The following is a 15,866-nucleotide window of genomic DNA, read 5'->3' as shown; positions in this document are numbered from 1 at the left end:
GTCAGGAGTGGAGCCGAGCCCACGGGACAATGCCAATACAGGAGACCATCTTCCCCAGAAATTTGGACAACAGCGACAGGGGGACAGTTTGATGTTGCTGGATCTGGCTGATGATCTCTGCAAGGCTCTTTCCACGAGCTGGGGACAGGAAAACCTGGCACAATGTGGTATCAATGACTGCTCCCAAGTGTTGCAATTTGGTTGTGGGAGAGAGCGGGCTCTTTTTGGTGTTAATGGAAAATCCGTGGCTCTGGAGATATGACAGGGTAATTTGCAGATCCTGATTGGCTGCATGGATGGAGGAGGACAGAATCAAAATGTCATCCAAGTAGCATTGGATCCTCACTGGAACAGAACGCAGAGATGCCATCAATGCTGCCAGAACCTTTGTGAAGACCCTTGGAGCTGATGAGAGGCCGAAGGGAAGTGCTCGAAACTGGTAATGGGTATTCTTATAACAGAAATGGAGAAACTGGAGGACTTCCGGCTTGTGGTGCTTCGGTGCAGGCAGGATTCCGTGACTCTGCACGGTTTCTGCCTGTGTTCACTGCCTGAGTGCCTCGAGCCATTTGGCTTCGGGGGCTAAGCCACCTTTGTAGAAGGTGGTGAAGACTGGGGGGTTCTGGCAGGGACGAGAGACATCGCATCTCTCTTCCCATGCCAGCTAAATCTCCCTCTCCAATGGCAACTGAACGGCGGTCTCTGGCCGCCATTTAGAAGAGCTCAGCCGGGAAAAGGAATGTGCTGGAGGGGTTTGTGAAGAAATGAAACTGATTTTGCTGACCGGGACAAAGGAACAGTGAAAGTATCCTGGTATTTAACACCTACTAAAGACACATTGCTCCCAGACTGAGTAAGCAGCGAATGGATATCAAAGGGAAAACTTTTTTTCTTTTCACTCTCCTTCCAAACGGAACAGCTTTGAGAGAAATCGGAAACCCGCATTGAAGGTATGCTAAATGCTAAAGACTATGCTAATGCCAAAGGGATATGGATTTCTAAATATTTAAAGAAAATTTTTTCTTCTGCTGTGAGTGGGAAGGGAGAGGAAAAAAATTGAAGTAGGCTGAAAATAAGGAGCAGACTGCCTAGAATTTTAAAGAGCCATTTGAACATTAATAAGACTTCAAAAGACATACTATAATTGGAATTTTGGGATTTAATAGCAACCCCAGAAAAAGAAATGGAAGAAGAGAAAAAGTGCTAAATGAAATAGTCTATCTGGATTGTTTGGTGACTTTGCATCTTTTGGGAAACTTTTTTTTCTTTGTTTAAAATCACTCGGGTGGTTGTTTTGGGAAAAATTTCTCCTTTTTATAATGGCACCACTTTTGGATGAATTTAAAACTGAATATCTAAAATATAAAAAGGAAGAAAAAGACTGGAAAGATACCTTGGACATTCTTTTTCAATCCCTAGAAATGGCGGCCCATTCCTATGGAGAATTGATTGCGCAGCAGGATAATTGGGACAAAGAAGAAACCATTTTTGATGAACATGTGACCCTATTGGGGGAGAAGAAGGAGGAAGAGGAAAAGGAAAAGGGATTTTAAAACCTAAAAACAACCAAAAAGATAAAAATGAGTTGAAGGGTAGATATAAGGTTAGAAAACAACAGGAAGGGGGAAAGCACAAGAAGAAAAGGAGGTGGAAAGACAAAGGGGAAAAAGGGTAAGGAAAAGAATAAGCAAGGGAAAAAGGAAGGGGTGAGAAGTCTCAATGATGGGAAGCAAGATCTGAAGAAACAAAATTTATTTAGAGACAATGGGTAAACTTAATTGAAAAAGGATTCTGTAAAGTACATAAGATTGTGTTATTATAGGCATTTATAGAATAAAATGTTTAAGATATTAATATATAAATAAGTATCAATAGGTACGATTAAAATGGTTTTGACAGGGTACTACCTATATTATATATCTATAAATTTCTTTGTTATTGTTGTTCTTTCTTTTTTCTTTTTTTTTTATATTGTGTGACTTTAGGATGTGCTAAACAGAATCCCAATACAAGTTATGTGTGATATTAAGTATTATTAGGTTAGGGGAAAGAGTTAAAGGCGTCATACTCTAATTAGTGTACAGGAGAGGTTTTGTTTAAAGAGAAAAAATGAATGGATAGCTGAGAACAGACAAAGAATGTTAAATATTATGACTTGAACTGAGATAAGTAGAATAAAACTAAGAGAGTTAAAAAAAAGGAAGAAGCTATATAGAAAATGGAAAACGGTAATAAGATATGGAATGATATATAAAAGGAACATGATTTTTGAAGAGGTGTCTGTACGATGAGTTTTAACCCGGGATCAAGCAACTTTCAGAAAAGATGTTTATGTTTTTATGTTTTATGTCTTGTTTGTTTTTTTTTACTGGAAGAGAATAATGAAAATGTATAAGACAGATGGATATAAAAAATGTATACAATCTAAAGTTAAAGAGATATAATTTGAATAAATAGAAGGAAAGGAAGTAATAAAGAGAAGTTTGGGATAAGATATGAAGATGAACAGATAAGGTAAATATATATATCAAATTGTGCTTGTTTGGAAATGTGATAACTTGGAATAATTCTGTCTTTAAATAAGATGTTGTATTGGCTTTTTAAGAAAAAAAACTCTTATGTCATTATATTTTATGTTTTGTTTGTCTGTGTATTGTTTTGGAAAATCAATAAAATTTGTTCAAAAAAAAAAAGAAATGGAGAAACTGGCAATGATGAGGCCAAATGGGGATGTGGAGGTAAGCCTCCGTGAGATCAATGGAAGAGAGGAGTTCGCCCTCCCGAACACTCTCTAAAATAGAATGCAGAGTCTGCATTTTAAATCACCTGTATTTTACAAATCGGTTGAGAAATTTTAGATCAAGGATGGCTCGCCACCCACCCGAGGCTTTGGGAACGATGAAAAGGCGAGAGTAAACCCCACGTCCCTGTAGAGAGGGGGAAACAGGTTGAATAGCTCTGATTTCAAGAAGGTGTTGAATGGCCTGATTCATGAGGGCTTGCCTTGACATCTCCCGAGAGACAGGATAGATCAAAAAATTTTCTGGGGGTGGCATTAGGAAGTCCAATTGTAACCATGACCTAATAGTGCTGAGCACCCAAGCATCTGTCGTTGATTCCTCCCATTTGGAGGCAAAGAAGGCTAGGCAACCTCCGATGGGTGGGGAGTACGAGGGATTACTTAGAGCAACAGAAGGAATGACCCCCTCCCCCCGAAAGGGCCATTTACCAGTAGAAGGTTGTTGCTTGCCAGATGCTTCCACACGTTGGTCTTGGCGTTGGGAGTATGGCCTCTGAGAGCAGGGAAAGCGGGGGAAGCGATAAGGAGCTGGGTGATAGTCGGCTTTTTTCTAAGAGGAAGAGAGAAATTTTACGTTTATCTATGGTTTCGATGAGATAAGGTTCCAGAGCATCGCCAAAAAGCTTATCGCTTGTGAATGGAACTGAAGCCAGCTTCCATTTTCAGCGTGACTCCGCCTGCCAGTTTCAGAGCCATAACAGTCTTCTTGCTGCTACTGAAGATGCCATGGCCCTAGATGCAAATTTGGCTGAACTGAGAGTGGCATCTGCAGTGAATTCCATCGCTGCGTTAATCTTATTAAGGTCTTGGTGAGACCGAAGGTCAGAATCAGGCAATCTATTCTGGAGTTGGCGCAGCCACCATATGGATGCCCTCGTGAAAAAGGATGCTGCTGTTGAAGCCCGAACAGCCCATGCAGTGGCCTGGTGATTGCGCTTGAGGGTCTGTTCGGAACGTTTAACATCCAGTTTCAGGATATCTTCTGGCTCCGTGGGAGTGCCAGAAGATGAGAACGAAGCCAGAACCGGAATGTCAACAGAAGGCACTGCCAGGGCATTGTCCAGGGTTGCGCTGATATTGTAGAAACGCTTATCCAGAGAAGATGGGCGAAGACCTGCCGAAGGGGAAGTGCACTGTTCCTTGACCATGTCCAGGAACAAAGTGGGAGAAGGCAAAACCTCCGCATGCACTACAGTCTTGAAGAAGAGCGAGTCTCCCTGGCTAGAGGGATTTCCTTGTGGCTCAGGAGCCACTTCTTCCATTGACAGCTTGGCAGTGACCAAGGCCTTTCTGAGCAATGGCCTGAAGAGAGTAGGTTTGAAGACCAATGCAGAGGATGTCTGCTCTGGGTGAGAATCCTCTTCCTCTGAAAGATTTTGGTCAAAAGTCTCGCCCTCTTCATGCTCTGAACAAGAGGAGTGACTGTGTTCAGATGGTGAAGCCCTTCCCTCCTCATCAATCTCCTCCCATTCTGGTAGAGAAGAATGGACCCTGAGGTCCTGGGGCCTGTGTAAATCAGGGTGATGGGGCAAGGAACTTATAGATTGAGAAGGGAGAAGGGCCTGAATCTTTTCCAGAGGTCGAAGAATTTGCTTGAAGCCTTCAGCCAATCCCTGCCTAATGGCCAATGAGACAACATCTTGGATATGCTCAAAGGTAGAGGCAGAAGGCAGAAGGCCCGCTGCTGTGGGAGTGAAGGTGGCTTCAATAAGGCCCAGATCTGCTGAGATCCTGAGGATCAAATTGTTCTGCAAAAGCCTCAGGAGACCAGGATGGAAATGCTCATAGATAACTTCTCCTCCCCTGGGAGGGCTTGGCTGGGGCCCACGGGTATCACCTGAAACATGCTGTAGTTGCACTCCCTTCTGTTGAATAGTTCTGTTGAACTGCCTCTCCAGATCCGCATCTCTGGGCTTCTCTGCGCTCAACTCAGCCTGAGTTGCCTTCTTAGGGGCTAGAGCCTTACCTCTGATTTTAGCAGCCACCTCCCTCTGGGCTGATTGGGTGCGTTGCCTACATCTTTTTCTCTTATTGGGCTTAAGAGATTGTTCCACTGGTGGGGGAGAGCTCTGCCTGAACCTTATCTTGCTGCATTTGTAGAATAAAGGCTCTTGCATTGGAAAGAAACTGTTTAGAAATTTTTTTTTATTAAGTCCTTTAGGGTATAAAATGACCCCCGGTCTTACAAAATGGCCGCTCACCTCGTGGTGGAAGGCTTCAATCCAAGATGGCCACTGACTAGGGGAAACAGGCTCCAAGATCGAAGAATCGCTCCTTAGGCTATAAAGACCCCCAAGCGAAGTCAGCAAAGGAAAAGGCAGCCTCTGTCCACACGATCAGCTGGCTGACGCTGTTATCGGTTTGCCGATTGTTTTTTACAATCACTCAAACCGCAGGCATGGAGGAGGTCTACAGACACTGCCCAACTTGCCTGCACAGCGCTCTGGCAACACTGCTCCCAGCGTTGCAGGAGAGAGAGCCCTGCTCTCCTGGAAGAGCAGCTGCCCAGATCCCTGGGAGGTGCTTGAAGCGAGAAAAAAGTACTGAAGATCGCTGGTGATTGCTATCTAACAGAACGCTTTCAGAGACACAGCAACTGACTGAAAGGAGCTGAGTCAAAAGCTGGGGGGTCTCTCCCGGGGGCTGGCTTTTATATCTTAGACTCAGCTAAATGACATCATAGGAAGGAGTCAACCCATCCTGGGTTCTCGATGCAGCATGGAGGAGAATGGCTTCAATAGTGTCATCGTTGCAGTCTTTACCATTAGGTCCTTTCAGGGGTGGGATGGACCTTGAGTCTTTTAGTTTGTTGTTTACAAAATTGTAGAAAGCGCGGGTGGAATTGCTGTGTAGAACGTTTTCTTCTTGTTTAATGTGATAATGGGTGCATTCAGTTTTTATCTGGTGGCATAAATTTTTGTATCGGCTTTTGAAGTTGGCAACATGACCAGATTTGTTTTTCTGCCAAAGTGATTTCTTTTTGGATTGAAGCTTCCTTATTGTTATGGGTAATTTGTTTTTTCTGGTTTTGGGAGTTGTTAATGGTATGTATAGTTTGATGACTCTTTTGACTTCAAGTAAAAATATGTTGTAATGGTCTTCTACAATATTGCATCCAGTGAATAGAAATTGCCAATCAAGGGATGAGAGATCATTGTTTATAAGATCATAGTTGCCTTTTTTTGAAGTTATAATTGGGATTCCCTCATTGTGATGATTTTTGTGGACGTATGTTGAGACAAAAGTCTATCATGTTGTGGTCACTGTTGGAAAAGGGGTCTTTAATTTGTATTCCGTAAATTGCGTTCAAACTATTGTAGAAGATGAGATCAAGGCAGTTGTTAAGTCTAGTGTTGTTGGTTTCTAGTTGTTCTAGTCCCAGATTTGTTACTGCATTGTAGAAGGTTGCATGTGTTGGTTCAGTTGTACATTCGTTAAGAGTCCAGTTAATATGAGGTAGATTGAAGTCACCAAGAAAGATAAAAGTTTGTGGGCAGGATGCTGCCCATGTTAGTAGTGCATTTAGCTTGTTTACATGTTCGATGTCATAATCAGGTGCTCTGTAACATAGTAAGAATCGATATGTGATATTTAAGAACAGTTCACAGACAATGGTCTCAGGAACAGCAAGCTCCTGGGTAACTTGGATGTTTTTTAGATGTAGGGACTTTTTAAAGAAGATAGCAACACCACCTCCTCTACGGATTTCATGATCTGATCGGTAAACATGATAGTCTATTACTGTGGTAATAGAGTCAGGGAGAGATGCGTTGAGCCATGTTTCACAGACAAATATAATGTTGAATTTAGTTGTATTTAGTAAGAGGAGAAATTCAGGTATTTTATTTACAAGGCTTCTTGCATTGAGTAGCTTGCATTTAAGGCCAGTTGTGGTTGGAATAGAGGTAGTTAGGGGTGTGCATGCCTAGTTTTGAGTGATGTTGGATTGGATGGGGTGGGGTTGGATGCGGAGTTGTGGGTTGTGTGACTTTCTTTTGAACCAGTTCTATAGAACCAGTTGTTACGATTCTGTGCAGTTCAGAGAACCAGCAAATCACGCCACTGACTGGCCCCTCCCCCACTCCTGTCAGATTTCTGCTTTCTACCTAATCTAAATCTCTCTTGTACTGCTTTGCCTTTGCCCAGGAGGCTTCCCTGAGGCCCAGTCAGGGGATTGTGGGGTGGGGGAGAAGTGGCCTGAGAGCAGAGCCAAAACTTCCTTAGGACTGAAGCTTCTATTTTTCAGTGCAGACTCAGGCAGCAGATTGCAGAAAGGTAGATCTGTGAGTGAATCTATAATTCTGCAAGCAACTCAACCTGCTTTGCCTTATTTTGGGTAAAAGTTGCTCTTTTTCTATACATATATATAAAAAATACAATATTTACGTAAATATTTGCAATATTTACGTACAAGCCACACCCACCCAGTCACATGACCACCAAGTCACCCCAGTCAGCAAGCCACGCCCACCCAGTCACATGACCACCAAGCCACACCCACAAATTAGGCTATGCCCACAGAACCTGTTGTTAAGAAATTTGAATCCCACCCCGAGTTGCACTATATATTTTCAGCTCAGAAGTATGTAACATCATTTAAAAGATGTCGCTCGTAGAGGTATATTGTCATACTTTTGCTTACAATTTTGACCCAGTGATCCTACATTGTATTAATTGTTGTAAGAATCAAATTATATGAAGTCTGAAAATTCTTTTATGTTACTTCTTTTGAGATCTTTGAAGAGAAATCTCTTCAAATCCTGATACTCCTCAACTTACGACCACAATTGAGCAGTCAATTTATGTTGCTGAAACGTTTGTTAAGTCCCTTTTGCCCCATTTTATTACTTTTCTTGCGACATTTGTTAAGTGAATCACTGCAGTTGTTAAATTAGTAACACAGTTATTAAGTGAATCTGGCTTCCCCATTGGTTTTGCGTGTCAGAAGGTCGCAAAAGGTGATCACGTGATCCTGAGACATTGCAACTGTCTTAAATATGAACCAGTTGTCTAATATCTGAATGTAAATCACGTAACCATGGGGATGCTGCAATGGTTATAAGAATGAAAAATGATCATAAGTCTCTTTTTTCAGTGCAGTTGTAGCTTCAAACAGTCACTAAATGAACTGTTGTAAGTCGAGGACTACCTGTATAGCCTTTTATAACTTCACTTGCATATAGCATATCACATTCCTTTAAAATATTACATAAGGATTTAGCAAAAATTATTTGCTTGTTAATATACGTGGAATTTTTTTCCAGATTTTCTCCCAGGTTTTTTAAACAGGTTTATCCCCAGTAAATATGCTTTCTCTCACATTAACAAAGTATTTTACTTTTCTTTTTCTCTTTACAACAGTAATCCATAGAATAATATAGCAGTAGCAGTAGGATTTACACTTATATATCACTTTACAGCCCTTTCTAAGCGGTTTAGAGTCAGCATATTGCCCACAACAATCTGGGTCCTCATTTTACCCACCTCAGAAGGATGGAAACCTTGAGCCTGGTGGGATTCGATCTGCCAAATTATAGGCAGCTAGCTGTCAGTAGTAGTTTGCAGTACTGCACTCTAACCACCGCGCCACCAAGGCTGTAATATCCTAATTAATAGAGTTTATGTAAAAGTTTAATTGAGTTTAAGTAAAAGGTTATTCTACTTATTTCTGAGGAAAAAGTGTTGCTTAACAGTAAAAGACTGCCAATTGTGATTGCTAACCGTTTGGTAATTTTAATGCTTTAGAAGTAATTTCTAAAGCATCAGAATGACTTTCAAGAGTACAGTAAAATTGGTTACAGTTGAATCCTTGAGGATTTGCCAAGAATAGTTAAAACATAAGTAATTACTCCTCAATTCTGTACTTGGTTTCTTCTTTCTATCATGTTAACATAGCCAAAAATCTGTTTCTTTTCTCCAGTGGGATTTGTGACAGTATTTATCAGAATCACCATTACTCTTCAAGTAGCTTGGCTTATAAACCCTATTAAATTGGTTACATACATACATACATACATACATACGTACATACATACATACATACATACCATAAAACAATGTTGATAATGTTTAACAAAGCTCATTATCATCCAGATGTGCAAAACAGTCTCCCCAATTCCACCACCATCCACCATGACTAAAATTACAGTAGTTATTTTATCAAATGGGGGATTTAGATATGTGGTATATAGCTACTTGGTTTTTTTTTAAATACAGCAAGATTATTTTTGTCTGATTAAGGAAATCTATAAGATGTAGGGTATTGCATATTAATACAGAATTTCATGGGAATGTTTGGGGGATAAGTATAGGAGCTGATTTGCTTGCAAGCTCAAAAGTAAGAGCTTACTAGTAAGAACATACAGTACCTTTGCTTTAAGCTTATCCTATTTTCCCCATTTCCCTAAAGGCACCTGCAGTCAACATTATGACTATGCTGGGAATAAGAAAACTGTAAACTCATTGATGTTGCCTTGTCAGATTATTGCAATGCTAAAGCATTTGCAGAAATGTTATAAATTGTTTTAATAAATAAAAATAGCATGTTTCGCACATTTTAATTTTCACTGTATTTGTCCTTCTGTATCTGCCAATTTGAAAATAGATATTCTGTTTGGAGTGTGGGTGTTTTGGGTGTGCTGTTAATTTTTTTCCCCTTCAGTTTCTTTCCACATGATTTTAAATTGTTTATTTGGCCCATTTAATGTTAACATAAGCTTTGTTTATGAGCATACTAGCTGTTTGAAAAATCGACTTATAACTCACATTCCTCTGGGCTGTACTCAGTCACTTTGCAAGCACCAGCTGGTATCCCCTTATCCTAAATAGCTACATCCTATCACTGGCACTAGTTCTCTAGAATTAACTTCTACAAAAAATCGATCAACATTTAAAAAAGTATTTAACCTTCCCTCCCCTTTGGCTTTGTAAGACTGGTTAAAGTACTAAAACTATATATAAATGTACTGCTATTTTGATATAATGTTTGATGTTTGTTTTAAAGTAATGGACTATTCAGTTTCTGAGGATGAATATTAAATTCTATTATAGTGATTTTATCTACTAATGTTTGATGTTTTATTTTATTAATTAATCCTGGGACCTTCTTAAATGAACAAATGAAACAATTGCTATTAATGGGCACAGAAGACATCATACTTTGAATGATACCAGTATTAATATAGAAAACAATGTTATAAATGATAAATATGATGCCATAATATGCCAATTCTTCTTTAAATTCCATGTATTGACCAAAGATCATAAAATAATTAGGGATTTCTAGATTCATAGAAAATGAACCTGTGTGGGATAGTTGAAATCATTGTGGGATCAACAAACCTGTCAAATCCCACGCTCTGTTCCTGCTGTAGTTAACCAGGTGCCTTTTTGTAGGTGAAAAATATTGCATATATCCAGTTGTGTTGCCAGCATCTATTATTAGAACTATATTTAAAATAAGGTAGCCGGAATGGTTAGTAGCTATTGATAGTCTTGGCTCCATAGATATCTTTATCTTTCTCTCCTTGCAGTGTTCTTTTTTATATATGACCTAAAGCATTCTATAAATGGAACATTTACATACATTTAAATAGAATGACAACTCTGCTTGTTGTTGGCTGTGTGTTGTGCCTGCAGCCTCTTAATAATAACCCAATATCTTGAAAAGTTTAATTGCATTTTTTCTTTTAAGATAACATTTAATACTGTGTTATGCATATAAGCCTTGCTTCCTAGCAATGAAGAGTTTCAGAGATATCAGCACTAAATTGAGACTTGGTTCTTTAGAAGAAAGTCTCTGAGGAGTGATGATAGTTCTGTGATGTAATGTTTGCTTTCAGATATATAAAGTATAGAAGAAAATAAGGTGAGGCATTTATTGCGTTGATACTCCAAAGATTACTCTTCCATACCAGATTTCTAGATATAGTCACAGCATTTTGCAGATTACTTCCGCTACAGGGTGATCACAAAATGACATTTCTTCTTGACCCCTGGGAGAAAGTAAGATGAAATCATTTCCATACCTTCTCAGCCTCCACCTTCCATCCTGGACTATTAAAACACAATGACATCTGTCACCTTCCCCTTTGATGTTAGGAGGCATTGTCTCTGACTATCTGTTTTGGTAGTTCAAATTGCAGACATCTTGGACTCAAGAAATTAGGTCAAGTTTTATGGGAAAAAGGAATCCTTTGGGGTCACCTTAACCAACCTCCTCCAAACTCATAACAGTTGAATGCTCCTTTCAAGTTCATATAGCCATAATCACATTTGACACTTTTAAAGGCTTAACCTCTGTAAAGGCAGTGTGTTGTGTATACGGCACTGAAAAGAAAAGTCATAGTTTTTTAAGTACAGCCATTTCCCTCTTCATGAAAGAATGCATAATAATTCACACACCAAGGAAGCAGGAGGCTACCCTAATCCAATGTACGTGGGCATATTGGTTGTAACAGAGTTATAGCTCCTTTTTGCTGAGATAACCTGAAAATTGATAGTTCCTTGTGTTTTTCCTTGTGTTTCATCCTTTAAACTGAAGGATTCTAGTCTTATGCCACTCAATGATCTGTGAGACCTCATATGGTTTCTTAGCAAAAAAAGAAAAAGAAATGCAAACAATTTTCAGTTACATTTTAAAGTAAAATTGGCAGCTTGCCAGGGGGCATCCCTCTTTATTTGCTAATAATAAAATGTATGCATTGCAACACAAGTACTATAATTTTAAATTAAAATTCTTAAAATCAGACACAGTTCATCAAAGAGTGATTAGATGATTTTTAACCATTTCAGAGCTAGCTAGCTCTTCTCAGTATCCTTATGAAATCCCTCCCTTTTCCTTGAAAGCTTTTTATCTTCACTTGTGCTCCACAGGAGAAATTGGAGTCTACTTGTTCGCTGGGTTGCTTGATATATTTTGTTGCTAGTTTCCCATGATAAAAAGCAAGCAAAAACAGAATGCTTGTGCTCTAAAGAAAAGGAGCAAGAATGAGCACACAGCCTTACTGCAGGCATTTTTTTAGAGCATGCTGTCCCTTTCTCTATAATACGGTGCAGCCCTTCCCTGAGCAGCAGCAAGCAGTCTGATTGCTCTCATTCAACACATTTGGTATGCATGAGCACAACCAATCCAAGCTGGGAAGGTGTTTTCTTACGGAGGATCAGTGGCTAAAGCAAATCAGTGGCTAAAGCACTTTGTCAGATTTTCAGTCAAGTTAAAAGAGACATCCGGCAAATGGAATTGCAGGTGCAGACCCCTAATGGATATGGAATTTCAGCACAGTGGAAGAGAATTTGTTTTTTAGACATTGGTAAGGTTTGCGTTTCATTATTCCAGTGGAATATTTGAGGGTCATGAGTCAAAGTGATGCTCCCCGACCACTTAATTGGACCATTCGGAAGCTCTGCCATGCCGCCTTTCTCCCATCTGTCAGACTACTTAAGGTACTGTGAAAGCACCGTGTTTTACGATTGTGATTATGTTGTTAACTGTTTCCCATGCTGCAATTATAGTACAAATCCACAGTGACTTTTTACAGTAGATGCTGCTTTTTTCAATCAGTGGAGATATTCTGTTGCTCATGTGGAGGTAAGAAAAGTGCATTTGTAGACTTGGGTGGAATCCTTAGCCTTGGTATAGTGTCAGATGCATTTAAAGCGAAAATCAAATGTTTGCGATAGCAAGGAAAATTGCTTGTATGGTACAAGTATAGATTGAAAGAAATGCCAATAGCTTTACGTTTTTCTTATTAAGTCTCCAGATCCATTTATGGGAACAGTGGAGTGTTGTGCTCATCTTTGGTAATTCCCATTGCACTTTATATAAAGACTAGTTCAAAATCTTCCCATGGAGATATGAGATCAGCTTCTGGACAGAGGAGAACTTCCTAATCATATTCTTTCCTCCATCTAGAAACAAGCTTCTTTTGATTTTCTTAAGCATCTGTGTCTTGGTTCTTGTTGTAAAAGTGGCATAAGCTCCTTTTGATCCAGTAGAAGAAGACCCCGAGAATATCCTCTGTTTAACTGTACAATAATTTGTAGTGTACCATTGAGACTCATGTATTCTGCTTGAGTAAAATTTAGATCAACCTTAGAAGGGGATATATTGAGAAACAAGCATTTAATGTCTGTTTGTAAAAGCGGGTTTTATTAGACAGAGTTTGATACTTTTGCACTTTTGTTTCACAAAAACTTCCACTTGGATTAATGAGGTTTCTCTCGTATGTGGTCATAGGATTACAGCCACACTATGCATTACCTGCCATTGTATAATGCTTCTAGTATACAGGATGTGTTAAGCTGAAATGCAGCCACTGAGCTTTGATCTATGGCTAGAAAGCTAGAGGAAGTATTTTTCCTTTGTCCCATTTCTCTCTTCAAACCTGTGCTCCACCAGCTGTTCATAGGCAGGAAAGAAGTAGCAGGGGGGGAAATTAAGCAGACTCTTTCTGGTGCTCTTATCTACATTCCTCCACCCACCCCTAAATCATACTGCATTGTTATGATCTCTGACTGAAGCTTTGCCATAAAGGACTTCCCTAACATGAAAGAATGTGGAGGGATTTAAGGACATTTTGTGATCCAACCTAAGGCAAATGCATCAAGTGCTTGGTTCTAATAGCAATACAGAATGGTACAAAAGAATACTAACTGCTTTTAGAGATAGCAGTTATCTTAAAGATATCTAATTGTTTTTTGCTTTTCTCAGATACAATGACATAATTTCAAGTAGAAATTTCTATAGGAATTATTTATTAGAGAAGAAATTTGCAAAAGGAGGGTCACTCTGGAATGAACCCCCGGAATCAACATGCATCATGCTATGTACATATGTTTGCTGTGGACTAGATTGTGGATCAAGCCAGTCCATAATATTATAAATTTATCAAATTATAACAGGAGGAAGAGGAAGGATTACAACTACATCCTGTTCCTAGTAAAATGTAAAATGCTCCTGCTGGAGTGAACTTTGGAAATTTTAATTTAATTTTTTAAAATCCAAAATTAAGACTGAATTGTTTTTTAAGATGGTTACTCTCAGATGGCAGCTTCTGATGAGTATAGAGACCAGATTATTACAGAGGAGTTTCTTTGAGCTAGAAAAATGCCCGAATTTATTCTGATTTTTTTCAGAAATTCCCAATACATCTACATTTTTATAGCTGAAGTTTAATTATTGTTCTCTTATAGGAGAATCTTGTGGTACCTTAAAAACTCAGCAGTTTCTTTTCTCATAAGCTTTCATAAAATGATCCATGGATAAATGCCGCAATTGCATACCACTTTTCTGAACCACAAGGGCTCTTTATTTATTATTATTTTAGTAGCAGCAGTTGAAGTGGAGTAGGAAGGGGAGAAATACAAAGCCAAGAGTGCTAATACAAGGAGTAGGTTCTTGTTTTTAGCTTTTGGTGTGAACATGTAAGTATTTGAAACTTAGAGAGTTTGAATAAGTATCTTTAAAATAAAATTATAGGAACAAATAATCTTTGTTTAAAATGGATTTAAAAAAGCTAAAATAATATTTCTCTCCTTCTCCCCATTGATGCTATAACTATTTCAGGAATGAATCAGAGTCAATATGGAAAAGCTAAAAGACGCTTTATCTTGTTTGCCATCTAAAAAGAGTGTAAACAGAACAAAAGTACAACCATAAAATAAACAACGAAGAAGAACACAATGAGAATACATCAATATGACAATATACATCAATTATTTTCACAGTGAAACTTTGTAGATTGCCTTTATTCCCCGATAATATCAAGTTAACAGTTAATATCTGAATATCCTACAGAAATACATCATGCCACTTCATCAGTTGCACAGTATTCAGCAGAGATCTCTAGATTCACATTTTCATACTATATGGATCTATATTAGATATATTCTCAGTTACACAATGCAACAGTGGATAAACTCTGGGATAGAAAAGTCCAATTAGTGAAAAGAGTATTATTTGCAGTTGCTGCAGATTCAAGCCAATCCACAGAGAAAGAAAGTTATGTGGTATTTTTAATATTTTAGTGTTATAAGCAACTTAAGTGATGCCTTTTTGTGCACCCAAACTAGTGTTGGCTCCTGGCAACTGTCTACACATGTCCCTGCAGTTTTCTTGACAATGTTTTCAAAAATGGTTCACCAATGCCTGCTTCCTAGGGCTGAGAGAGAAGGACTGGCTCAAAGTCATTCAGCTGGCTTTGTGCCTCGTAATCTCCTGGTTTCTAGTCTCGTGCCTTGACAGCTACAGCAGAGTGGTTCATCAGTTTGTGGTGGCATAAAATCACTGTATAATATACAAGGAATGTAAGAAAAACAAATTTTTCTCCTTGATTTGTAGCCCATTTTAGCTATGGTTTTCCCCAACAAGGGAGGGAGCTGTCCAGCAGAGCAGGAAGGAAGGCTATCAAGACTGTTGAGAAGCTGTCCATCTATGAATAAATCCGGGAATTTAGAGACAAGCTGTTAATCAGAAAAAAGTGTAACTAATACAGATGAATTATATCTCTTAATCCTGTGCTTCTTCCTCAGATAAAATATTTTTTTATCTCCCAGAATTCCAGGTGGGTTGTTTTGATGTCTTTAGGCCCTGCAATTACTAGGATCTGTCTTCAGAGCCAAAACTATAGGTGTCTTGTGTCCAATTACTTATCCTCTACTTCTGAGAATGGTTCTTATAAATCAGACACTAATTGAAACTGCTCTAAGGTGTAGTCTGTATACCAAGGTATTCTGAGTATTTTTAATGCTTTGAATCTTACAATAAATCTATTTGATTCTTCTTTATTGTACGCTAAGATTATTTGTGGGTCCTCTTGTTAAGTAACCCAATGAAGCTGATATATAACCCACACATTCATAAATGTGTGTACATTCTTATTATGAACCCAAATATGCAGGCTCTTTTTTGATGGAACACCTTGCTATATGAGGGATGGGAAACACTGTTTTACTTTTGTAAGGTGGTTAAAACCTTATTATTCCATCAAGCCTTTGGTACAGATGGGATGCTGTATTGTAATCTTTTAAATACATTTTTGTGTTACCTCCTGTTTAGCTTTTATTT

The 15,866-nt window shown here is 38.8% G+C and overlaps 1 protein-coding gene across 4 annotated transcripts in view; it reads left to right on the top strand.

Moving 5' to 3' along the window:
* Positions 1-15,866, top strand: part of LOC113438378 (transient receptor potential cation channel subfamily M member 3) — a 283,786-nt gene that overhangs the window by 87,362 nt on the left and 180,558 nt on the right. Inside the window, exon 1 of one of the 4 annotated variants that reach the window (XM_087926727.1) lies at positions 11,947-12,244. The exons of the other annotated variants lie outside the window; for them this stretch is intronic. Coding sequence (XP_087782853.1) covers positions 12,155-12,244 — 90 coding nt within the window. The 5' untranslated portion in view covers positions 11,947-12,154. Of the gene's footprint in view, positions 1-11,946; positions 12,245-15,866 lie in introns of those variants that run through there. 4 annotated transcript variants of the gene reach the window in all.

Source organism: Pseudonaja textilis, chromosome 2 (genome assembly GCF_049901715.1).
Source record: "Pseudonaja textilis isolate UNSWEBS1 chromosome 2, rPseTex1.2, whole genome shotgun sequence".
NCBI classification, from domain to species: domain Eukaryota; kingdom Metazoa; phylum Chordata; class Lepidosauria; order Squamata; family Elapidae; genus Pseudonaja; species Pseudonaja textilis.
The sequence above is the reverse complement of the archived record's forward strand: the minus strand, read 5'-3'. Positions and strand labels throughout refer to the sequence as shown.